This window comes from Acomys russatus, chromosome 4, assembly GCF_903995435.1.
Source record: "Acomys russatus chromosome 4, mAcoRus1.1, whole genome shotgun sequence".
Taxonomy (NCBI): Eukaryota; Metazoa; Chordata; class Mammalia; order Rodentia; family Muridae; genus Acomys; species Acomys russatus.
In genome coordinates this window covers 14,202,167-14,227,431 of record NC_067140.1, presented here as the reverse complement: position 1 = coordinate 14,227,431, position 25,265 = coordinate 14,202,167, and the positions used below count along the sequence as shown (strand labels likewise).

The following is a 25,265-nucleotide window of genomic DNA, read 5'->3' as shown; positions in this document are numbered from 1 at the left end:
TACAAACTTTAATTGCTTCTTATTCTAATAACTTTAAAAACACGGAACCACATGCCAGTCTGGGGTGCTCTGCAGTGAGTCACTATATAGACTAGCTCATGTACAGCTTTCTGCTGCTAAGACCCAACTAGACCAACTCCCCATGCTGGCCTCAGCCAGGCAGGGAAAGAGGGTCTTGGAGGCAGGCTGGCTCAAGTCTGGGGAGGTGCTTCAGCAGCACGATGCTCATTTTCTGTCCGCAGTGTCTCCATGTACTTCCGCATCTTCTCAACCATCCAGGGTGGCAGGACAAAGGATTTCAGCTCCTCCAACTTCAGGTCCAAGCATCCTCTGGAGGAGACATTGGACAGCAAAGGGAGGGTGATGGCCTCGTCCATGTGCCTACAGCGGCAGATGGAGAATAGGCTTTTACCTGTAGTCATCGCTGGCAGCCAAGTCTCGGATGTCCTCCTCAATCAGAAGGTAGGCCTGGGGGAAAGAGAGACCAATTAAGGCCTCTGATCCATTCTGCACCAACTCAGAAACTCTATTAAGTGCCCTGCTAGGTTACAGATTTCTGGGGAGCCGTAGGCAGGAAGACACTGGGAAGAGGTCCTTGCTAGCATCTTGCACTCAGACAGAAACTTTACAGGTGGGGTAGATACCAGTGACTAAGAAAGAAAAAGTTGACCAGAGTTCAGGCTGTCCCTGAACTTCCTGACTCAAAAGGACCTGCCTCCTCAACTCTTTCCCCCACCCCCATAGCTGGAGTATAGTATGTGCCACAGAACCTGGACTTGGGGGTATTTATGGCCTTTCCCCTAAGAAAATAGTAGTAGTAGTAGTAGTAGTAATAATAATAATAATAATAAAAGACTTAGATGTGGTTTATAACAAAATGGTGAGAGCCAAAAGGATACAGAGGAGACAGTAGGAAGTGGTGTTCACCCTGGGGACTCCAGACAACATGGCTGTGAGTTTGTGCAGAAGAAAGGTTGGTCAAGAGTGCTGCTGTACAGTGGCTGCAGCACTGGGGTTTCCTGGGTCAGTACAATGCCACAGTCTGTGTTCCTTGAGCTCATACACGGTATCTGTGTTTCTGTGCCTGGGATTGGCCTGTAACTCATAGGCCCAGGCTGGCTTTGAACTCACTGCAGTACTCTTGCTTTAGTTTCGCAAGTGCTGGGATTATAGTTATGTGCCACATACAGAGACAGACAGACATACATTAAATAATGTAATACAATTTAAAAAATTAGTACTGGGGATTAAACCTAGGGCCTCACAGAAGCCAGACCAGCACTTTACCCCTGAGCTGTATATATCCCCATCAGCCTGCTTCATTCCCTTTAATTGCTTTTTTGAGATGGGGTTTCATGTAGCCCAGGGTAGCCTCAAACTTGTGGAGGCTGGCTTTATTTTATTTATTTTTTGGTTTTTTTGAGACAGGGTTTCTCTGTGTAGCCTTGGCCATCCTGGACTCACTTTGTAGACCAGGCTGGCCTCGAACTCACAGCAATCTGCCTTAACCTCTCAAGTGCTGGGACTATAGATGTGGTACAACATTACTGACTTTTGGAAAAAACAACCTATTTTAAAATTCTGATACAAGCAAGGGCTTGCTAAATAAATTGCTCAGCCTGGCCTTGAACTTGCTCTGTAGCTTAGCAAGCCTTGAATTAAAATTCCTCCTGGCTGGGCTGGTGGTGCCTTTAATCCCAGTGATCAGGAGCCAGAGGCAGGCTTGAGGCTGGACTACATGGTGCATTCTAGGACAGCCAGGGCTATATATAGAAACTATCTCAAAAGAAAGAAAACAAACCCCCTGCCTCAACTTCCTGACTTGTTCCCGAGGCTCTGCTCCATCTATGCTGTCCCTTTCATCATCCTCCACCTTTTGGGGCAGTCTCACTGAAGCCACGGCTGTCCTACAGCTCACAATGATCTGGTTTCCTCTGCCTTCCAAATGCTGGGGTTAAAGATGTGCACCAGCACACCTAGCCCTGCCCATCTGTTTCTACTTGATAGCATTTGCATTTTATGTTGTAAGTGGCAACAATTTTTAATCATTTATAAAAGTTTGGGCAGTCACAACGTAAAAAAGCTGCTAAAGCCAGGCATGGTGGTACACACCTTTAATCCCAGCACTTGGGAGGCAGTGTAGGTGGATCTTTTCTGAGTTTGTGGCCAGCCTGGTTCTACAAAGAGAGTTCCAAGACAGCCAAGGCTACACAGAGAAACCCTGTCTTGGGCGGGCGGGGGTGGGGTGTGTGTGGGGAAAGCTGCTAGAAAGCAGATGGCATAGATGGGGTCGCCAAAACAATCCTCAGGTGGAAGACACTGCATGCGGAGAAAGGCACCCATGCTCATTTCAGCACATACAGCAAGGATCCATGGTCGTGGCTCCGTTTGAGCTGAGATGTCTTGGAGCAAATAAGAATCTGGAGAGAGCCGGGAATGGTGGCTCACGCCTTTAATCCCAGCACTCGGGAGGCAGAGGCAGGTGGATTGCTGTGAGTTCGAGGCCAGCCTGGACTACAAAGTGAGTCCAGGACAGTCAAGGCTACACAGAGAAACCCTGTCTCGAAAAACAAAACAATCTGTAGAGTTTTGCCTAGCATGGTGAGCATCTTATTTACTTTTTTTTTTGTTTTTTGAGACAGGGTTTCTCTGTGTAGCCTTGCCTGTCCTAGACTCACTTTGTAGACCAGGTTGGCCTTGAACTCAGTGATTCCCCCTGCCTCTTCATCCCGAGTGGCTGGGATTAAAGGCATGTACCACCACACCCGGCCTTATTTACTTTCTTACTTTCCCTCCTTTCTTTCTTTGAGATAGGCCTCTCTGTTATGTAGCTCTGGCTGTCCTAGAATTCACTGTGTAGACCAGGCTGCTTTTGTACTCACAGAGGTACGCCTACCTTTGCCTCCAACGTGCTGAGATTAAAGGTGTCTGTCACTATGCCTGGCTGTTAACATCGTTTGACTTGTGTCCCTACTGTGTTGAGAAGGCATTTCATAGCTGTGCCTCTGATGATTCTCTGTGTCCATACTATTCTGAGAGAGAAGCCCACAGTTGTATCTGGGAACTGCTGTGGTCAAAGAATAAAACTCCATGTATAGGCATATTTGGAAAGAAGCATTGCTGGACAAGTTCCTGGACAGCCAGGGCTGTTACAAAGGGAAAACCCTGTCTTGAAAAACAAACAGAGCCGGACGTGGTGTCCCACGCCTTTAATCCCAGCACTCGGGAGGCAGAGGCAGGTGGATCTCTGTGAGTTCGAGGCCAGCTTGGTCTACAAAGCTAGTCCAGGACAGCTAAGGCTACACAGAGAAACCCTGTCTCCAACCCCCCCCCCAAAAAGAAAAACAAACAAACAAACACGCCTTGTAAACAGTCTTTTTTTTTCTTATGGGCATCTAAAATGATCCAAATCTTGCAGGAGTGGGTGGGTGTGTGGGAGGGAGAGAGGGAGCCCTAGGACTCTCAATCTGCTCTTTAGCATGAAAGAACAGGTCTCATATGTGTCTCCCTCCCCACATTTTTGGTGCTTAGGCAGTCTACCAAATTTGGAGACACTAAAAGTTGGCCTGAGTGGGTCTTTGGCAGTGGTACACACTCACCATTTTTCCACCTGTTGCCCGCATGTGATGCTGCTCGGCCAGCCAGTGCTTGTCCTGAGGATCTGCTGCATACTGTGAGGGATAAAGTTAGTGGGAACACGTCACAGCTGTGTATGCCCGAGGCGCATGAATCTCTACAATACAGGCTAAACCAAGCCCAGGAAGCCAGCCAGAGAGTGGGGATATGCTCACTCTCCCCTAACTCCCCTTTCTTAAAATGCAGCATCGCTGGAAACAGTGACAATTATTTTAGAACCTATTTAAAAATAATCACAGGTGCCTACTAATACCTATAATCATTATGGGGGTCAGTGTTTTCTATGTTTTTGGTTTCAGACAAGGTATCACAATGCAGGCCAGGCTAGGATTAACTGTGGATCCCCTTGCCTCTGCCTCTGAGTACTGAGACTATGAGCATGTGCTAGGAGGACCTGGCAGGACCATGTTTTCTAAAACTAAAGTCAAGAAATAGCATCATGTAAACCACCTGGTTCAAGAGTCCAAAGTCAAAGATGAGTAAGGTTTAAATTAAACTCTATAGATGATAGAAGTCCGGGTAGTAATTTCCTCCAGACTCAGTTTCCTCATTTGTAAAATGGGGAGTGGTACCTCCAGGCATGGTGGTGCATGCTTATAATCCTAGCACTTGTGAGGTGGAGGCAGGAGGATTTGGAGTTCACCCTCAACTTTATGGTGAATTTAAGGTCTGCCTGGGCCAACTAAGACCTTGTCAAGAGACAGCCAGCATTTATTTGACAAGGTTCTTGTCAGGAACAAATGATAGTGCAAATGCTAAATGCAGCTGTGACACATAAGGGCTCAAGAGCTAGGTCATGAATTGGGCAGGCTGTTTAAACAGGGATGTGGGGATCCTAGCTAGGTGACTGCTTGCCTGGAGGTGGAGTCTTGCTAGATGGCCCTGGTTAACCTTGAATTCATGGCAATACTTTGCCTCTCAAGTGCTGGGGATTACAGGTACGTGTCAGCACACCTGGATAGGGGCTCACCATTGCTAGGCAAGCGCTTTACCACTGAGTCACCCCTGGTCTCTCTGCTGAAAATACTGTCCTTATTTTGTGGAGACAAGGTCTCATATGCAAATTAGGCTGATCTCAAATGTGGGCTTTTTGCCTGTGACTACCCCCAGCACATATATGGTTACTTTCCCTTGTGGCTTTAAGAAATATCTCACTTCCCAAGTATTATTATAATAAAAAAGTTAAAAAGGTGTGATTGTTGATGCAGTAATCTCATTTTCAGGCATTTACCCTCCACCATCATCTAGACATGTGACAAGGACATCTGGTAGAGCAGTTTTCATCAGAAGGCAGGAAGGAAATATCCACCAATAAGTAAGGACTAGCTGGGCGTGGTGCCTCATGCTTATAATCCCAGCACTTGGGAGGTGGAGGCAGAAGGACCTGGAGTGAGTTAAAGAACAGCCTGGGCAACAAGAGACCTTGTCTTGAAAAACTGTCCTAAGTAGCCAGGCACGGTGGCACACACCTTTAATCCCAGCACTCAGGGAGGCAGAGGCCAGCCTGGACAGAATCCAGGATAGTCAAGGTCACACAGAGAAACCCTGTCTGGAACAAAACAAAACAAAACAAGAATCCTATGAATTCTCTACAGCTGTTGAAAGTAAGATGAGGGATATCCCTGTAGGGTAGATAAGCCACTAAAATGTCATCTACCACACTGACAACAGGTTCTTCTGTGAAAATACCAGTCAGTTGCCAGGCAGTGGCGGCACACACCTTTGATGCCTGTACTCAGAAGATAAAGGCAGGAGGATCTCTGAATTTGAAGCTAGCTTGGCCTACACAGTCAGTTCCAGGACAGGCAGGGCTACACAGAGAAACCTCTCCAAAAACAAACAAACAAAATAAAACAAAACTCTCCAAAACCTAAAATCAGAAAAGAAGCTGAGCAGGGTGGGTTGTGCCTGTTCCTAGCCTTAGCTGGAATAGCAGAGTGCAGGCCAACTGCAGGTTACACTACTATCCCAGGACAATCTCATCCATTAGGAAGTGGAGCATAGTATAGGAGATGGCTAGGGACGTAGAACCCAGATGTTTTGACTACCAGGTCATGTATGTCCAAGTTTCTCTGTGCCTTGCAGTTTCTAAGGCCTCTACCACCATGCACTGTCCCATTCCTGTCCCTTCCAGCACTCACCTTAAAGAGGTGTGGGTGCTTGATGTAGATTCTCCCTCTGGTGCCTCCCATCCCTAAGGCCCTGAAATGAGATGAGTGATAGCATGTGCAGACCCCGTTAGTGGATCCTTGAGCCAATCCCCTCCCCATTAGTACTAAGGCCTCAGACTTACTTGTTGGCTCGAGAACCCAAAACAAAGGTGGTAGATTCATTCAGCCGAGCTGGGTCCCACTGGAAAAAAAAACAAAACAGGCCAGTGATGGGGAGGTTCATTTGTTTTTAAGTAGATATTTATTATATATACAATGCCCTGCCTGCATGTAACCTCGCATGACAGAAGAGGGCACCAGATCACATTATAGATGGTTCTAAGCCCCCATGTGGTTGCTGGGAATTGAACTCAGGACCTTTGGAAGAGCGGCCAATCTTAACCTCTGAGCCATCTCTCCAGCCCCCGAGGAGGTTTAATATGCTGGGCAGGGTGGCACCACTCCTTCCCTCTTATCCACTGTTCAACAGTTTATGCAGGAAACAGAGTACTTACAATATGCTAGGCCCTGTGCCAGAAATGGTAGAGAGATGGGGTAAGATACAGATAGTTCCTGGACACATACTGAAAGACCACTACCTGGTGGTGCCATGACATGGCTGGGTGCAGGGCATGAGAGGCGACTAAAGGGGTGGTTGGACTAGGCATAAAGTCTCTCTTGAAGAAATACTCCCTGAAGTTACTTCTGGAAGGGTGAGTGCAAATCAAGCAGGCAGAGGGAGGAGAGGGCCATCCTACATAGTGCAGTACATGTCAAGGCTGATGAGCACTGGTTTGGAACCCTGAAGAAACTATATAATCTCTGTGTTGCTAAAGGAGAGGGGAAGTGAGTGACAGGTGGCTGAGGAACCACAGACCATAGGGAACCACTGAAGCCTCTGCTGGAAGTGAGAGCCTGGTGCATTTTAAGGACAGTTTATTTTCAGCAACGTGGATGATCACAGGAGAGCAACTCAGAGGCTGCTGTGACAAACAGAACATCAAGTGATGAAGGGCCTAAATTAAGCCAGCAGAGAGGAGGAGGAGGAGGGAACAGGAACTGTAGGACATCAAGGGGTGAGAGCTTGACTGCATACAAAGAGGTGAGGGAAGACAACAGGCCAAGATTGTAAAAGGCTTTTAGTTGTCTTTTTTTCAATTGTTGACTCTGAGGATTACTGCCTCTGGCTGCTAACCTAGGCCTTCTTGGAACTGTCTGTTCTCCGTACAATCTAACCAAAGCCTAGAATGTTTTGAGCCTCTGAGACTTAGTGCTTAATAAGCTACTTTTGTTCTGAGCTCTGCCAGCTGGTTCAACTCAGCTGTTCTGGTTCAAACGCTTCTCCCAGCTGACTTATTCAAACTGGCTTCTCTCTCAGCCTCTGAATTTCTCTGCTTAGCCTCAAACTCCAGCAGTCTTTTCTAATCTTCTGGCTCCTTCCTGTCTTCACCTGTGTCTAGCTGCTCCCTCATTCATGCTCTTGGTAGAGCTCTCATGCTCACTCTCTGCTGCTCCCTTACGCAGCTTCTCTGTCCTCCCTGTTCTCGTTGAGAGTTGGGCACATCCTGTTCTGTCAAATCTTTCTCTGATTTGCCACTTTTTCTGCCACTCAACTAAACATTATTTTCAAACATGGGTGCTTCCTTCTATAGACTAATTTTACCTTCATTGTTTAGGATTAAAGGCGTGTACCACCACGCCTGGACCTAAGCTTTTCTTTACCTGAAATTTGCTCATCAGGCTGGCCTTGAACTCAGATCTGCTTGCCTTTGTCTCCTGGATTAAAGGTGTTTGTATTCCAGCTGGATCACACAGACCTAGAAGGCCTTTGGATATGCTCTTTTGCCAGAACAGTCATGTTCTAAATTAAAATTCCTCTGCAAAAGATGGCTAAGGTAAGGAACAAGAAACAAGATCAGGGCCGGGTGGTGGCGGCACAGGACTTTAATCCCAGCACTTGGGAGGCAGAGGCAGGTGGATTGCTGTGAGTTCGAGACCAGCCTGGTCTACAAAGTGAGTCTAGGACAGCCAAAGGTACACAGAGAAACCCTATAGTATAAGAAGAAGGAAGAAGGAGGAAGGAGGAGGAGGAAATTAAAAAAAAAAAAAAAAAAAAAAAAGGTATGACATGCACTACCATGCCCGGCTAACAAATAGTTTTTAAAGAAAGATCCTCATTACAATTTGGATCTGCTGTGTCTGGAGCTAGCTTGGAGGTTCTGGCCGGGGTCACACACAAGAGCTGCACACCTGACCAAATAAAAACCTTCGTCTGTCAAAAAGGGCTGTTCTCTTGGCACAAGAATGCAGCTTTAGGAGGGGTGCACATGGAGTGGTGAGGGTGGGGTAGGCCACTTGCCTAGCCTGCCAGATCGCCTTAGTCAACTTTAGTGACCAATAGGGTGACAAATGTAGCCAGATTGCCTTCACGTCCTAGGTAAGCTGTGTTTGACATGCCTGTGCAACTTCAGGCAGAGAGGAAGATACACAAGGCATAAAGCTGAGGGGTGTGACAACGACAAAGTGACTTTGTGCCCACAGTGGTCAAGAGTAGCTGCTGCCCTTGCAGAGGACCCGTCTGAATCCTAGCACTCACACCAGGCAGCTCACAACCGCCCATACTTCTAGTTCCAAAAGAGTATAGTGATTTCTGACCTTCATGGTATCTGCACACACACACACACACACACACACACAAAAGATCTAGATAGCCAGTGTGATAGCTCAAAGAGCAACAGCACCGGCTCTGAGCCTGAATAGGTGCCTGATCCCCAGTACCCTACAGTGGAGGGAGAGAACCAACTCCCCTGGGACGTGCTCTGACCTCCACATGATCTTGTGCGCCTACACACAGTAAATAAATGTAACAGTGGCACACAGGAGCTTCAGGTGACTTGGGCCTGGGAGGCAGTGCCGGGGAATGCCTAGTATATGGGTCACTCTGAGCAAGAGCTCAGACCAAGGAGGGGGCTTAGAGAAAACAGAAAGATTCAGGAGAGGCAGAATCACCAGCATTCTTGAAATTTCTTCAAAGTTTAAAAACTCATGACAACTGTGGAAGGAGGCTTGATGAAGAGGCTGTGTCAGACAGTTTTGTGTCAATTTGACACAGGATAGAGTCATTTGGGAAGAGGAACAAGGTTTCCCTGTGTAGCCTTGGCTGTCCTGGACTCACTCTTAACTGAGAAAATACCCCATCTCCCTTTAGACAAGTCTATAGAGCATTTTTTTAATTAGTTTTATGCGGGAAGGCCCTGCCCTGTAGAGGAATATTAATTCAGAACATGGCTGTTCTGGCAAGAGATTATATCCAAAGATCTAGGTCTGTGTGATCCGGCTGGAATACAATCATGTCTTTAATCCAGGAGACAGACCCAAAGAGATCTGAGTTCAAGGCCAGCCTGGTATAAAGCAAGTATCAGGTAAAGAAAAGCTGAAGGTAAAGTTAGTTTGTAGGAGGAAGCACCCATGTTTGAAAATAATGTCTAATTGAGTGGCAGAAAAGTGACGAATCAGAGAAGATCTGACAGAACAGGAGAAGTCCAACTCTCACAAGAACAGAGAGGAAAGGGAAGTTACTTAAGAGACAGTTTTTCAGAGAGAAGAGGCAATTTTACCAGGACAGTAATAGAGAGATGAGTTGCAGAGAGAGAGAACTCAGGTGAAGACAGAATGAGCCAGAAAATGAGAAGAAGCCAGAAGATTAGAGCAGATTGCTGAGTTAGTTTGAGGCCAAGCAGAGCAGTTCCTTGCCAAGAGAGCCTCACAGACAACAAATGAGCAAGGAGAATAAGTTACTTTAACACTGCCCAATGTGGACGCTACTGTCCCCAGGCAGGTAGTCCTACATGTTACAAGAAAGCAGTGGCACAGTGGCTCATGCCTTTAATCTCAGCACTTTGGAGGCACAAGTGGCAGATATCTGTGAGTTCAAGGCCAGCCTTGTCTATATAGTGAGTTCCAGGATAGCTAGAACTACACTTTGAGACCCTGGGGAGAGAAAGTGGGCTAAGTGGGGCACAAGGAACAAGCCAGTCAACAGCAGCCTTCCATACCCTCTGCAGCAACTTCCTGCCTTGAGTGCCAGTCCTGACTTCTGTTTTTTTTTTTTTTTTTTTTTTTAGTTTTCGAGACAGGGTTTCTCTGTGTAGCCTTGGCTGTCCTGGACTCACTTTGTAGACCAGGCTGGCCTTGAACTCACAGCGATCCGCCTGCCTCTGCCTCCCGAGTGCTGGGATTAAAGGCGTGAGCCACCACTCCCGGCTCTCCTGACTTCCTTTTGCTGATAAGACTGTGATGTGGAAGCGTTAGATGAAATTAATCCTTTCCTCCCCAAGTTGCTTTTGGCCATGGCATGTTACCACAGCAATAAAACCCATAACTAAGACAGTAGCTAACTTTTGTTTGTTTGAGGCAGGGTTTCTCTTTGTAGACCAGGCTAGCCTCAAACTCACAGATCCACTTGTCTCTGCCTCCCTGAGTGCTGAGTGCCCTCCCCAAGCTGATCACTGCTGATCCAAGCAGAAAGAAGGTGAATTAAGTGCACGCATACATTAAAACACACATACAGAGGCTGGGATGAGCCTCACGAGACACCCTTGCTACGGATATGGGGAAGGTGAGTCTGACTAAGTCTTAGGGCTTCTGTGGGCAGTGCCACCTGGCTTGACAGTAAGGAGAGGGGATACTGTTACCTACCCCACCAGGCTTCCATATTTCAATAAACAATTCTTATCATAAAAAAGATAGTAAATATCCTGGGGGTGGCAGAGGCTAAAGGTGCCAACAGATTTTGGATCTGAGAGTTGACTCTCTGTCTAGCTAGCTGTATGGCTAGGGAAGCCTCAAATGTATTGGCAGCATAAGATAACGCCAGAAGGGCTGGAGAGATGGCTCAGAGGTTAAGAGCACCGCCTGTTCTTCCAAAGGCCCTGAGTTCAATTCCCAGCAAACACATGGTGGCTTACAACCATCTATAATGAGATCTGATGTGTAGGCAGAACACTATATACATAATAAATAAATAAATCTTTTTAAAAAGTTGTTTAAAAAAAAAAAACACCAGAAAACAAGATCATGTGTGTCCACAGGGTGTTGGGAGGAAAGGAAGCTCAAGTCCAGAACAGGACACACTCTGTATCTTGTACACCATCATAGAGAGTAAGAGAGTCACAGACAAAGAGGTTCTGGGTGGTGTCCTCACATACAAAGTAGTGTTAGTGGCTACCAGTTAAAAGACTCGGCCTCTTTTTAGAGACTTACTTTTTGCCTTAAACTTGCAGTGATATTCCTGCCTCTGCCTTCAGGTGTTGAGATTACAGGCGTACAGCACTATGCTCTGAATTTTAAAATTAATTTAAAAAACTAAATGAAGCCAAAGGCCTCATTCATACCAGGCAAGTGCTCTGCTATGGAGCTGTGCCCAAGGCCCTGCTCTTTAGTTTCCCTCTAATTCCAATAAAGAATGAAGTCATGCTGTCCGCAAGGAATCACATAATGAATCGAGTCAGTATGAGACAATGCTGTATGCTTTCTCACATGTAACTTCTAGGCCATATATATCATATATGTGTGCTTATATATGTATATGTAGAAGTGACACTGCTGAGGGGAACAAAGGGAACTAATGGGAAAGTAGCAGAGTATGGAGAAGGGCCTGCTCAGTGTATCATACATGTGGACAATGAGGAAAATATAGAGCAGAACAAAAAATACATTTTTTTTTGAGTCAGGCGTGGTGGCGCACGCCTTTAATCCCAGCACTCTGGAAGCAGAGGCAGGTGGATCACTGTGAGTTCGAGGCCAGCCTGGTCTACAAAACAAGTTCAGGATAGCCAAGACTACAGAGAAACCCTGTCTCAAAAAACAAAAACAAACAAACAAAAAATACATTTTTTTTCTCCATGCTAGGGATTAAGCCACATGTCAGGCAAGGATTCTCCACCACATTATGGCCAGCCCAGCTCTTTGTTTTGCTTCTCATTCCTGTTCCTTCTGGAAACTGTCTGGAGGCCAAGGAGGCTGGCGGCAGAGGTGAGGAGACGGCTCTGGAATGGCGTGAGCACATCATGTACCACCTCAACCTCTCTACCTCACAGGGGCCCGGAGCCTCGGCTACTGCCAGGCTCACACAGCATACCTTGGGGCCTTCTCGGCGAATTGGCTCACACGATTTTGGTTTCCATCTGCTTAGAAGGAAAAGAAGACAGGTGAATTCTCCAAGTGATGGAGGGAGGGACTGAGCCTGGAAGTTCACCAGGGTGATGATGGCACACTGTTTTCTGGCAACTCAGAAAGCACTTTAGAACCTTGTGACGGGCAAGTCCAGGAATGTGAGCTGCAGCTCTCTCATCTGAGGAAGGGAGGTAAGGGCGGCAGCTGCCCTGCCCACCTTGTGTTCAGAGGAATGAAAAACGTGGTTACTTACTGAGCTCCAGGTCAGAAAGGGTTATGGAGTCCCTGTCTCCAGAACAGGACAAAAAGGCTTCAGGAAGGATGCAGTAACTGGATACAGACCATGATAACTAACTTTGTGCAAACTCAGACTCACAACACCAGGAAGGAACCTGCAGTAGCCCTCAGACTGGGTGATGGCATTAAGCCAAGGCAAATTCACCAACTGTATCAAACGTGCCATTCTAGTGTCAGATGTTGCTAACAGGTACACAAATAGAAGTAGGGGACAGGGAGGGTTTGAGGTATCCCTGTATCTTCTATTCAGTTTGTGATGTGCCTAACATGCTCTATGAGTGAAACTTAAAAGAGCTCTTTGAGAGCACCCATCCTCTAGTCTCCAACAGTGCTTTGCTGTTTAATAATTGTATCATCTTTTTTCCTGTCTTTTGGTGACAGTGTCTCCTGCAGTCCAGGCTGGCCTTCAGTAACCACTATGTAGCTGAGGGTGACCACTAAGTTCTGATTATCCTGCCCCCTGCCTCCACCTCCTAAGGATGGGGTCTCAGGTGCCTATTACCATGCCCTACTAGGGCAAGTAATTCTGACTGTTTTTTAAAAACTCTGCTAACTGCAGATGTCTCCCCTGCCCCCACAGGGTTTCTCTGTGTAGCTTTAGCTGTCCTAGAATTCTCTTTGTAGGCTAAGCTGGCCTCGAACTCATAGTGATCTTAAAGGTGAGTGCCACCACGCCCAGCTAACTTGCAGTGTTCGTTAGAGAGTAGCTGTAAGCTGGTACTTAGACCAACTAACTCTAAACACTCAAATATGAATCAGGTCTGATGTTTAATGAAGCTGGAACTGTTCTGGGTTTTGTAAAAGCAGGATAAAACAACTCAATTTCATGGCCCCTTCACTACCCAATACCAGGCAACCGTCTCCCACAGTAGCTTTGATCAATGGACCCGAGTCCACCGGACTTTCACTTCTGGCCTCTTCCCACTTACAGCCACTCCTCCCTGAGTTCCCTTCAGCCCTTACAGCACTGGTGACCGCTACTCACACCATGCCAGCAGCTGCCCGGTCATTTGAGGAGACGTGTCCAGGAGGCCGACCTTTCCTCTGCACAAAGAAGAATTGTCAGAGCCCTGACCTGTGGGTAGCATGCTGGGACCAGGTCAGTTAGTGGAGCTGGCTGTCTACCGAGAGTGGAGCTCTAGCCATAGGTAGCATCCCTGCCACCAGTTTGCCAGGGCCAGGTTGGTTAGTAGAGATGGACAAATGACCTTGGGAGTGCCCTGGAGAGTGACTGTTTCTCTCCTTGCCACCCCGGGCCTGGAAAAGCTTTTGGAACATAAGGGCTCTTTCCCAGCTGGAAGCTCCAACAAGGACATACTTACTTTTTTGGGAACGGGGCTTCCTCGGTGGGATTCCTCTTCTGCTTGTCGGCCACGCTGAAGGAAAAGGGAAGGGAGCCAGTGCAAGGTTAATATCTGGGAGCTGCAATTTTATGGAGTTACAGTAAGCAGGGCCCCTAGACTCAATGTTCTGGCTACCACCTGACCCAGGTCTCAGAAGTCCTGAGTGGGGTCTTTTGGACGTGGCCCTGTGGACGATGTGTGGAATTTCCTGGGTCCACATATTTTACCTTGTTCCCATGTGAATGTCTCCCCTCCCAAGGCCATTCCTAGGGCACAGTGATTCTGACCTTGATCCCTGGAAGTTCATGGGTCAATCTGGGTATCACTTTTTCTCCATCTGAAAAGAGCAGTTTTGCCTGGAAGGGAAAGACCAGTGTTGTTGTCCATTGTAAGCTTGGTCGGGAAGTGCAGCAGTGTGTAAACACAACCTCAGAATGGGTTAACTTTCCCATAACCAACACAAAGCATGGACAAAGATCAACAAGCCAAAAAGGATTAGCACATAAGTCCATTTATAAACAATGGCTATGAAGCACATTCTGTTTCTGCTTTTTGACTACGAAGGAAAAGGGAAGGAGTTGGTGAGACACCTATTTGCCCCCCCCCACCCCCCGCTTTTTTTGGTTATGATCATTGTTGAAGAGCTAGTACACAAAGGCTGCAGTGTGCACAGTGTGTGCGGCTCTGAACCTGCTTTGCAGCACAAAGCCAGCTCACATTAACTTCAGCACTCAGGAGGTTGAGGCACAAGGACTGTTGCATGTTTAGATACTGTCTAAGAAAAACAAAAGGTGTGTGCGTGCACAGAGCCAGGAGGTGTGAAAAATCCCAAGGAGAGAAGACTTGGCAAAGGGCATGAGAGCTGCAGTTACAGATGGTTGAGCTAGCCGACGTGAGTGCTGAAAACTGAACTCAGGTCCTCTGTAGGAGTAGTAGGTGCTCATAATCAGTGTGCCACTTCCCCAACCCCCACGCTTTCACATCCCCCTTTTAAAAAGATTTATTTTTATGTGTATGGGTGTTTGTCTATATGTATGTCTACATGCATGCCTGATGTCCAAAGAGGCCTGAGTGGGTATCAGATCCCCTAGGACTGGGGTTGTAGATAGTTGTGAACTACCATGGGGGGACTGGGAATTGAAGCTGTGTCCTTTGGAAGAGAACACATTGATCTTAGAGCCTGAGCCATTTCTCCAGCCTATACTTTTACATCTTAATGCAGCAAGTAATTGCTGTCCAGTCTTTTGGCTATGATCAGGTACAGTATGTGCTCTATCAATAGGATGCAGCAGGGAACTCTTATTGAGCTTGTATTAAGACCCCCAACACACTTAATCCTCATAACCTTCAGGGTAGAACCTTCATCCTCAGTTTGCAGTTGAGAAAACAGTAAGTGAGGCAACTTGCCTAAGGCCACACAACTAGGCAATGGACTGTTTTTCCCCCAAGAAAGGGTTTCTCTGTGTAGCTCTGGCTGTCTTGGAACTCACCATGTAGACCAGGTTAGCCTCGAACTCACAGTGATCCACCTGCCTCTGCCTCCCAAGTGCTGGGATTAAAGGCATGCGCTACCACCACCTGGTTGAAGCTTGTATGTTTTAGACAAGGGAAGGCCAAAACAAAATGCTTCCAAGTATCCCAGTCATCTGAAATACATGGCTTTTGTTTATTTGTCTATTTTTCTTCTTTCTTTCTTTCTTCTGAGACAGGGTTTCTCTGTGTAGCTTTGGCTGTGCAGGAACTCACTATGTAGACCTTGGACTCAAAGATATCCACCTGCTTCTGCCTCTCAGGTCCTGGGATTTTTCATTTGTATGGGTGTTTTGTTTGCACACCAGAAGAGGCATTGGATCCCATGGGACTACAGTTATAGCTGGCTATGAGCTGCCATGTAGGTGTTGGGAACTGAACTCAGAGCCTCTGGAAGAGCAGCCAGTGTTCTTAACTGTTGAGCCATCTCTCTTGCCCATTTGTGTTGTTTCTAAAGACAGAATCTTACTGTGTAGTCCAGGGTGGTCTATAACTCACTATGTACTCAGCAGGCTGGCCTCAAACTCTATTTCCTGAGCTCTGGACTACATGTATATGCCAGTACACCTGGTTCCGAAATGCAGGTTAACTGCAATGTAGTTAACGTGTAGCATGTTTGTATCATGTGTCTGTGCCTGTGCTGGGCTGTGAATTTAAACACACTATTCCATCCAATGTGCCCAGCAAAGCACTGGTCGCAGGGAGTGGTTCTATTCCCAGCTTCAGAGATGAGAAAAATGAAGCAAAGGATGCTCTAAGCATCCTGTGTCCTGGGCTTTACCTCGCTCTGCTCTGATTCCAAGTGATCAAAACCTCCTGAGTTCCACACCTGTGCTTCTCAGGAGTCCAGCACTGCCAGGCTTAGCTGCACAGCATGCACGGGGGATCAGGAGACTGGAAAGCAGTGATGCAGTGAGTGCAGGTCATGCCTACTTAACTTCAAACAAAAGTATTTATTATTAGTGTGTGTGTTTGGGCATATGTACTGACAATCTGAGTGAGTTCCATGCTTGGGAACTATCTGGTGGAAGGAAGAACTTCAGAAAGTTGTCTTCTGACTTTAAACACTCCCCACAGAGCATCTGCACACATGCACTCCATGCTTGCCATGGAACACACACATGCACATGTGTATCCACACCCAGAGAGGGACTTGAGATGCACGTAAATGAAGGTCTTCTCAAGCTAACCCTGCTTCAGTTCAACTGTCTGAAAACCCTCCTAGCAAATGTCTGTTGCCAGTAACTGTTACAACTGCTCATATACGCCGCTCCTTCTTGGAGTAAAGAATCTGGCCTCTAAGGAATTTAACAGCTTAAACTGCAGTCTCCGAGAAGGCACGTTGGTTTTCAGTGCTCTAGAGGGTGGAGCTGGGGTTCAGGCCGTGCCCTATTCCTAAGGCTCTGAGTAGCTTGTCTTTCACAGCTATGCAAGGCAGTTAACAAATTCACAGTCAAGTGAAGAACGTGGTTGATGCTGACAATCCCTATTAATAACAACAGCTGACACAAGCAAACAGCTTCTCTAGTGTCTTGGAATACAGCCATTTTAGAACTGATGTCAAATCTGCTGACCACACCTGAGGTGCAAGAAGACAGAAAAGGGTACTAGGCCCCATGACCCCCAAAGGGGCTATAACTATTTGAAGGGGGAGCCACCAACCACTTGCAAAGGCGAGGTACATCTTGAATTACAATGTTTTCCTGGTTTGCCTTTTTAAAAAAATGTGACAACATTTCCACTTACTTATTTACTGTGCACGTGTATGTATGTGGACATTTGTGTGTAGGTCAGAGGACAACTTGCAGATATGGGTTCAGGGGAATTAAACTCAGGCCATCAGGCTTGCAGGCAAACAGCTTACTGGCCCTGGTTTGCCTTTTAAATTTCTTCTACCTTTATTGTGGTACAGACATATGGGGTACAATGTGTTAATTTGATGTATGTATGAATGGTTATCACAGTTTTATATCACTACAGAGTTACAACTGTGTATATGTACACGTGTATACAATTAAGAAGTGTCTTCTTGGGGCTGGAGATGTGGCTGAGAGGTTAAGAGCACTATCTGTTCTTCCAGGGGTCCTGAGTTAAATTCTCAACACCCACATGGTGGCTCACAACCATCTATAATGAGATCTGGTGCCCTCTTCTGGCATGTATATGTAATTTAAAAAAAAAAAAAAAAAAAAAAGTACTTTCTTAGCAGATATCAAGTAAACAAGGTCAACAACCACTGTCACCATTGCAAGTGTCAGACCCCAGAATGAATCCTCCTTCTAACTGCAAGCATCCTTAGCTTCCTAGGTAACCACCATCTCATTCTGTTTCTGTGAGTTTGCTAAGCAGTTTCCTCATCGTCAAACAGGGATGAACAAAACAGCCCTTACATGCACCTGTATGATACCTGGGCACATGGTTAAGCTACTTCTCTTCCTACTTTGTCAGCAGCTGCCCTGAGTTCCACCTGATGTCCCCCAAGTGCCACTAAGGAAAGTAGCACTTTTCTTAGCCGACTCAGTGACTGAACCTTTTGTCTGCACCCTCAGCCTTACCTGCTCCAGGCAGCTGCGGCAAGCCTCCTGGATCAGCTGCTCTGCATCCACCTCTTCTCCAACGTTGTCTCGTACATTCAGAGCTGCCTTCTGGAAGAACTAGGGGAGGACATCAGGACAAGGTCAGGAGTCTTGCAAGTCTGCATTACCCAAAGGAGCATATGTGTAATGTGGGAACACTACGGATGGCTGTTGGCTTTACTTATGCACAGCTCTCCACTTTATAATCACATGTAAAGAAGGAATGCTGTGCCTGAAGCTAATGGGCCAAAGTAGGCAGAGAGCATTCAGACAATGGAATACCATGCCTGGATTTGCATTATCCAATCCCTTATCTATGGAACTGGGAAGGCGACCTGTCCAAGAGTCCCAAGATACCAGCAACACCAACAAACAAAGGCTAAGTAGGGCAGAAGCTTCCTCTGCTGCGTAAAAGATGCTAAGAACTTCATGATGGGGCACCAAACATGGGAGAGGCACCTGAGAACACATTTACGTATCCAAGTTGGACCAAGGAGATGGCCTAGTGGGCTAACACATACAAATAAATCTTTTTTTTTTTCTTTCAAGACAGGGTCTCTCTGTGTAGCCTTGGCTGTCCTAGACTCACTTTGTAGACCAGGCTGGCCTCGAACCCAGTTATCTTCCTCCCTCTGCCTCCCAGGTGCTGGGATTAAAGGTGTGCGCCACCACACCAGGCACAAATAAATCTTTAAACAAGTGTCCAAATTGTATCTCTAAAAAGAAAAGTATCAGTTCTCTCTTGGGTATAGGAAGTTCTGGAAGCTACAATGTTCCTACTGTGGGAGGCAAGTAGGAGGATGCATGTGACTTTATACTCAGCCAGTTCAATGCCTCAGCTTAACATAAAAACTAGGGAGAGTGCCAGGCATGGTGGCATACTTGGGAGGCAGAGGCAGGCAGAGCTCTGTAGGTTCGCGTCCAACCTGGTCTACATTGTGAGTTCCAGGACAGCGAGGGCTTAACAGCCAAACCCTGTCTCAAAACAAAACAAGGAAAAGACAGAACCAAACCTGGGAGAACACACGAAATGACCGCACATAGCACCGTCTTTCTGGAGAGCAACTTTCTCTCCCTCATACTCCTTAATTCTACCTCAGGGAGCCAACCCCTCAGAAACCCTTTCAAGTGAATAAAGATGCACACTTATAGTGTCACTGCAGTATAGTTTTTTAAATTTAAAAATTACATTCATTATCTATTTATTGTTTCATGTGGGGGTCAGAGCACAGCGTCCAGGAGTTGGAAGCTTTCCTTCCACAATGTTCACAATTTGAGGCTTGGGGCTAAATTCAGGTCTTTAGGCTTGGTGGCAAGGCCTTTATCTGCTGAGCCATCTCATTAGCTCCGCTACAGTATTTCTTGTAACTTGAGAAAAGCTGTAAACAATCTGAATCTCCTAGGAACTAGCTAATTAAGTTATGGTGTACTGCCAGGCCTGGTGGCGCAGGCCTTTAATTCCAGCACTTGGGAGGCAGAGGCAGAGGCAGGCGGATTACAGTGAGTTCGAGGCCAGCTTTGTCTACAAATCGAGTCTAGGACAGCCAAGGATACAGAGAAACCCTGTCTCAAAAAACAAACAACAACAACAACAAAAAAACCAAACCCAAAAAAGTTATAGTGCATTGATGAAAGAGACTATTCTGTAACTATTATGAAGAATCAGTGTGAACTATTATGTGATATGGAAACATTAATGACACATATTAAGTGAAGTCGGTCAAGGTGACAAGTGAGAGCTAGAAGGCTGCATGGTCCCTGGTGGCAGCCAGCTATTTCAGGAAGGCAAGTCTTAGTAACTTTCAGCTTCTATTAAAAATATTTGTATTATTTTGTAAGGACTATTTTCTATTTGCTTTTAACATTAAGAATGTCTACTATTGTCATGTGTGCACAAGCATGTTGGTGCCACAGTATGTGTAGAGGTCAGGCGGCAATTCTGTGGAGCTGGTGCTTTCCTTCCACCATGTGGTCCTGGGATCCAAGTCCAGGGTGTCAGGCTTTGTGGCAAGTGCTCTACACACTGAGCTGTCTCACTGGCCCTACTGTCTGTTTTTAGAACAGGGCCTCATGTACCCCACACTCATCTCCAACTTGCTATGGAGTTGAGGATGAGCTTGAACTCCCGATTTTCTTGTTTCTACCCTCCAAACACTAAGATTACAGAAATGTGCCACACCTAGATTTAGAGAGTATTTTACCAAAAAATTGAAATAGAAAAGTTGAATTATCCAACAAACACCTAATACCCTCCATGGATGCAGTCCAAAGTCCTACCATGTTTGTTTTCTATACATCTACTCATTCTTCTACCCATCAACTTAATGTTATTAAACATTATTAATTTTTTTTTGCAATGCTAAGGTGCAAACCCAGAGTTAGTGGATGCTAGGCAGGCCAAGCCATATAGTATACATACATAGTGTGTGTACGCATGTGGTAGAGGTCAAATGACAATCTGTGGAGTTGGGTCTCTCCTCCTGTCATTCATGTTCTGGAAACTATACTCGGGCCACTAGGCTTGGCATCAGGTACTTTTGCCCACTGAGCCACCTCAATGGCTCCAGCCTTTAACTCTTTGAGACAGAGTCTTAGTAGTGGCTCCGGTTAGCCCTGGGCTCATAATCCTCCTGCTTCCACCTCCTGAGTACTGGAGTTACAAGTATGTACTTCATGTCAGGCCAATTATTAAGTATTATAATATTAAATATTCTATATATCAGAGCATCTTTTTAGAAAAATATCTTAAAATATTTTTAGATTTATATTTTGTGTATGTTTTGCCTGCAGGTATGTGTGCACCACATGTGTGCCTGGTGCCTGAGGGGTCAGAATAGCTGGCTGACCTGCTGGATCTGGAGTTATGAGTTATGGAATGGCTGTGAGCCCCCATCAGGTGCTGGGAACTGAACCTGGGTCCATGGCAAGAGCAACAAGTGCTCTTAATCACTGACCATCTCTCCAGCCCTAATTTCTTTCCCTATTTACTTTTATTCATAATCATAAACTTAACTATGCAATCAGGCTAAACTTGGTAGGGAATGAGGACAATATGGAACCCAAAGAGCTTCAGTGAGAGCAGAGACTACAGGGTACTGCAAGCAGGTGGGGTGGGGGCGCTCTCCTGTGCCACAGAAAGAACGGTCTGGTGGGTAAGATGCCCGCAAATCAAAAGAATTAGAGCTATCCACAGTTGGAAATGGTGATCTTCTTGCTGGTCTTGCCATTCTTGGACCCGAAGCACTCTATGGCTTCCGCGATGCTCATGCCTTCTTTCACCTTCTCAAAGGCCATGTGTTGCCATCCACATGGCACTGCTTGGCAGTGCAGATAAAACCTGGGAACTGTTTGTGTTTGGTCCAGTATTGGCCATGGACAAGATGCCAGGACCTGTTTGCTTCAGGATGAAGTTCTCATTCTCAAATTTCTCCCCATAGATGGACCTGCCACCAGTGTTATTTTAGTGTGTGAAGTCACTCACCACCCTGGCACATGAATCCTGGAATAATTTTGTGAAAAGAGGAATCCTTATATCCCTATCCTTTCTCTTCAGTACTCAGAGCACAGCCGTTTTCTGCTGTCTTTGAAACTTTGTCTGCAAATAGCTTGAAGGAGATGCAGCCCAAGGGCTCGCCATCGGCCGCAAGGTAGAACATGGTGAGGATGACCATGGCTGTAGCAAGTGGGGACAGGGGACAGTGGTGTCTGAATTTTTTTTTGTCTTAAAAAATATATACATTTATTTATCTATTTTTTGTACATGTATGTGAACATGTATTCCATGGCATAACATGGAAATCAGAGGACAATTTGTGAGTGTCAGTTCTTTTCCTTCCACTATGTGGTGCTCAGTCGGTGTCAGGGTTGGTGGGAAGGGCCTTCACTCACTGAGCCATCTTGCTGGCCCTAGAATATCTTTTCAAAAAGTAGCATACATTTATTAAAAATAAATCAGGAAAGATTCACACCTTGAGCAAGATCAGACATAACTAAAACTTGTACTTAAAAAATTTTAAAGATGGCTCATAGCCATCTGTGATGTGATCTCCTGCCCTCTTCTGGCATGCAGGTGTAATGCAGATAGAGCACTCACATAAATAAATAATTTAAGAACAAAAATTCTTAAAAACAAAACAACAACAACAACAACAAAACCCCCAAAAACCTTTAAAGAAATTGTCAGCTAAGATTTGACAACAGTGTTAAAAGTACTCAGATGAGCCCAGGCATCACAGGAGTGGCACTGCTGGCTTTATTCTTATTTCAGAGGTACCTCTGGCAGTTGTAGAGGGTAGATTTAAAGAAGGGAAGAACAGTCAGCTCTGGCCAACAGTAGAGGCCTGGGTGAGAAACAGTGAAGGACCGAACCAGAATGGGACATGGAGCATGCAGCAGACCACTATATGTGAAGATGGGGTAGAAGGTAGGTTTCTACATGAATGACCCAAAACTGAGCTCTGATCCCCGGTTTGTTCCTGCCCTCCTCACAGTGAGCCAAAGGCAGCTGTTTCCATGGCTGTCCAGAACAGATAGGTTGGGAGGCACACACTTCCTCTTCTCTTTCACTCCACATCACAGTCATGGATATAAAAATATATCAACTTTTTCTTTACTGCTGAGGCCCCAACCACCATCATCTCTTGCTGGGATTATTTTGGTTTCCTAACTGGTCCTCCTGCAGTCTGTTCTCTACCTCATAGTCAGTAATTTATTAAATCAAAACTTATATTAATTAATTAACATTTCTATTTATTTCTCTCTATGTATGTATTGTCATTATGTAGCCCTGGTCCATTTGGAACTCACTATGTAGACCACACAGAGATCTACCTGCCTTTGCCTTTCAGGGGCTGGGATTAACGGTATGTATATGCCACCATGCCTGTTTTTTTTTTGTTTGTTTTGTTTTTTGAGACAGGGTTTCTCTGTGTAGCCTTGGCTGTCCTGGACTCACTTTGTAGACCAGGCTGGCCTCGAACTCACAGTGATCCACCTGCCTCTGCCTCCCAAGTGCTGGGATTAAAGGCGTGCGCCACCACCATGCCTGGTTTATAAAATTTTTAATTATGTTTATGTGTTCAAATGGCCTTGTAGAAGCCAGAGATGTTGGATCCCTCAGAGCTGGAGTTACAGGCAGACGTGAGCCACCTGACATGGATGCTGAGAAACAAACTAGGATCTGCCATACAAAACCAGCATGTGCTTTTAACTGCTGAGACTCTCCCTAAAACAGTCAGCGATTCTTTTACAGAACTGACGGGTAGAAGCAGGAGGGTCATGGGTTTGAGGCTATCCTGGGTTATACAGGAGATTCTAAGCATCCATCCCTTTTCCCTCCCTGACCAAGGGGTCTTGCTACGTTGTCCAGGTGGGCTGTCTACTGCCTCAGCTTCCTGGGTAGCTGTGCTTGCCGCTGCACCTGGTTGTGCTGTTTTGTTTTAGAAGTGCTGTTAGTTTTAGCCACAGTGATCCTCTCACCTTCATGTACTTGTTGAAGACACTCTGGATCTCCTCATTGATGCTAGGCTGCAAGACAGCACGGAGGAGATCCATAGAGATAGCTGGGTCTGTGAAACTGCATCGGGAGGGAGACAGAATCAGGGGAGCATTCCAAACACACCTTCCCAGATTCCGCAGCCAGTTACTGACACGGGATTTTTAATTTTTATTTCATCATAATTCTGAGGAGTGAAAATTATTTTCAGATGGCTTTATGAAATAACACACACACACACACTTTCTTTTTTCTTTGAGACAGGGTCTCACTATGTAGCTCTGGCTACCGTGGTACTACTCACTATGTAGATCAGGCTGGCCTCAAACTCACAGAGGTCGGCCTGTCTCTGCCAAGTGCTGTGATTAATAAACGACCGTCCCTATCCCAAGTCAAAAATACAAGCACAATTCCAAAGGCCCTTCCCTAGGCTGGACACTTAACTAGTAGCCCCACATCACAGCAGAGAAAACAGAGGCTAAGAGAAGCTAAAGACTTGTCCCTACTTGTTCAGTTAACAAACGTCACAGTCTGCACTAGATGTCTGAATCTTGACTTACAGATCTCAACCACAGACAGTTAGAGATCTTACTAGACTTTTATTCCTACCCTGCTTTGTAGAGTTTGGAAGTGGAACTGACAGGGTTACAGTAAGAATTGCAGCACCCGAGTCTCCTTCCCCCCACATCACTGATGTCAGACTCCTCCAAGTCCACATAACCGGCTGTAGGTCTCATCCAGGGCTAGCCTTACCTTGTGGTCATCTGAGAGCGGCGGCCCCGTCGCTGCACCTGTCGGTGTTTTATCATTATGTTCCAAGGGTTCTGTGGAGACCAAGCGGACAGTGTCACTGAGGCCTCTCATAGTGCGGATGAGGAGAAAGTGAGGATGCAGGTAAACCTAGCCGGCCCTGCGTCTCACGTCTCCCATCTTGGGCTGAAGGGAAATTCAGGGGCTGGAAGACCCTGTCAGGGTGGAGGAACTGGGAAAATGTTTTCTGCCACACATGTCCAAAGCTCGGTTTTCCTGGAAGAGCAGCAGTGTTTACCGAGGGTCTACCGAGGCGGGTGATGGGTCAGGGCTCTCCGCCCGCCTTTCTCTGCCCATCCCACCACACAACTCCATCAAGCTGGGGTTAATGCTGTTCATTTCACAGGGGAGAAACCTGTCGCTCAGAGGGTGTCACATCAGGCCCACGTCACCTAACTAGAATCTGAATCCTGATCGTCGCACGGAGCAAACGGCACCCCTAGAGCCACACAGCCGCCGCGTTCTTTCGCCCGCGGGCCCGGAGCCCGGGAGCCCGAGGCTCTGCCCGGCCCGAGCCCCGCCCTCGCCCGGGCGTCCTCACCGTGAGAACAGGCTGCCCCGCCGCGCCCGCGTCGCCCAGCTCCAGGCCGCCTCGCTCTGCCCCGCCGGGGCCCCGCGGCTGCTCGGTGTCGCCAGTCGCCCCCATGGCGCCCCTCTGCCCACAACAACCTCAACTCGACTCAGCCACCGGAAAGCGGCGCCGTGACGTCACGGGAGCGCCCCGGCACCAGACCGGAAGCGCGACGCGAGTGCGCCGAGGAGTTGCTATGGAAACCGAACTGCCGCCTAGGGGCGGTGTCTTGGTGGATTTCCGGATCTTAGGTGTAAGGGATGATGGTGCGGCTTCCAACACCCTGGAAGACGATGACTGGAGACCGAGTGTGGGTGTTCAGGGACCTTTCAGACAAGGGACGAGTGCGGGTGTGATGGCAGCAGAGCATAGACTGCAGCTGAGGGGCACAGGGCTTCGGATGGGGGGAGCAGTCCGAAGTTCAGTCTTTGAAAACTGCAGGAACATCTGATAACTTGGCACAGCGCCCACTCCCGCCCCCTCCCCGCCCCCAAATGTAGCGGTCCGACCCAGGAACCAGAAAAGCCAACAAAAGAAGGCTGCTCGCGCCATCCCAAACACCCAAACACCTGAATACACCACACCACTAGGCTTTGTGGGTTGCCACTTGTCTTTGAAGGCATTAGAAAGAAGGTGGAGTTTTGGCTTGAGAACTCGCCCTGTTCCAGAGAGCAGGCCTTCCCT

At 46.9% G+C, this 25,265-nt stretch overlaps 1 protein-coding gene and 1 pseudogene across 2 annotated transcripts; both read right to left on the bottom strand.

Annotated features, from left to right (window-relative positions):
- On the bottom strand, nucleotides 1-24,724 carry Dnttip1 (deoxynucleotidyltransferase terminal interacting protein 1). Of its 2 annotated transcripts, none has more exons than XM_051143772.1 (13): nucleotides 24,552-24,724; nucleotides 23,954-24,024; nucleotides 23,185-23,281; nucleotides 17,686-17,784; nucleotides 13,888-13,956; nucleotides 13,580-13,633; nucleotides 13,243-13,301; nucleotides 11,926-11,974; nucleotides 5,930-5,988; nucleotides 5,778-5,838; nucleotides 3,600-3,671; nucleotides 413-468; nucleotides 1-330 (listed from the first exon to the last, which is right to left on the bottom strand). In XM_051143772.1, the coding sequence occupies exons 1-13, from the start codon at nucleotides 24,654-24,656 to the stop codon at nucleotides 192-194; spliced, it is 990 nt and encodes a 329-aa protein (XP_050999729.1). In that variant the 5' UTR covers nucleotides 24,657-24,724; the 3' UTR covers nucleotides 1-191. The 2 variants fall into 2 exon arrangements, with proteins under 2 accessions (XP_050999729.1, XP_050999730.1); XM_051143773.1 differs by having other exon boundaries at nucleotides 3-330; nucleotides 11,926-11,971; nucleotides 24,552-24,723.
- LOC127187681 (peptidyl-prolyl cis-trans isomerase A-like) lies at nucleotides 20,890-21,418 on the bottom strand (annotated as a pseudogene).
- Nucleotides 24,725-25,265: the final 541 nt, after the last annotated feature.

Coding starts and splice junctions, on each gene's coding strand:
- Dnttip1 (XM_051143772.1), bottom strand. CDS start 24,656: ATGGGGGCGACTGGCGACACCGAGCAGCCGCGGGGCCCCGGCGGGGCA. Junction 17,785..23,184: donor TCTTCAACAAGTACATGAAG/GTGAGAGGATCA, acceptor GTCCTCCCCTAG/TTCTTCCAGAAGGCAGCTCT. Junction 13,634..13,887: donor ATGAACTTCCAGGGATCAAG/GTCAGAATCACT, acceptor CTTTTCCTTCAG/CGTGGCCGACAAGCAGAAGA.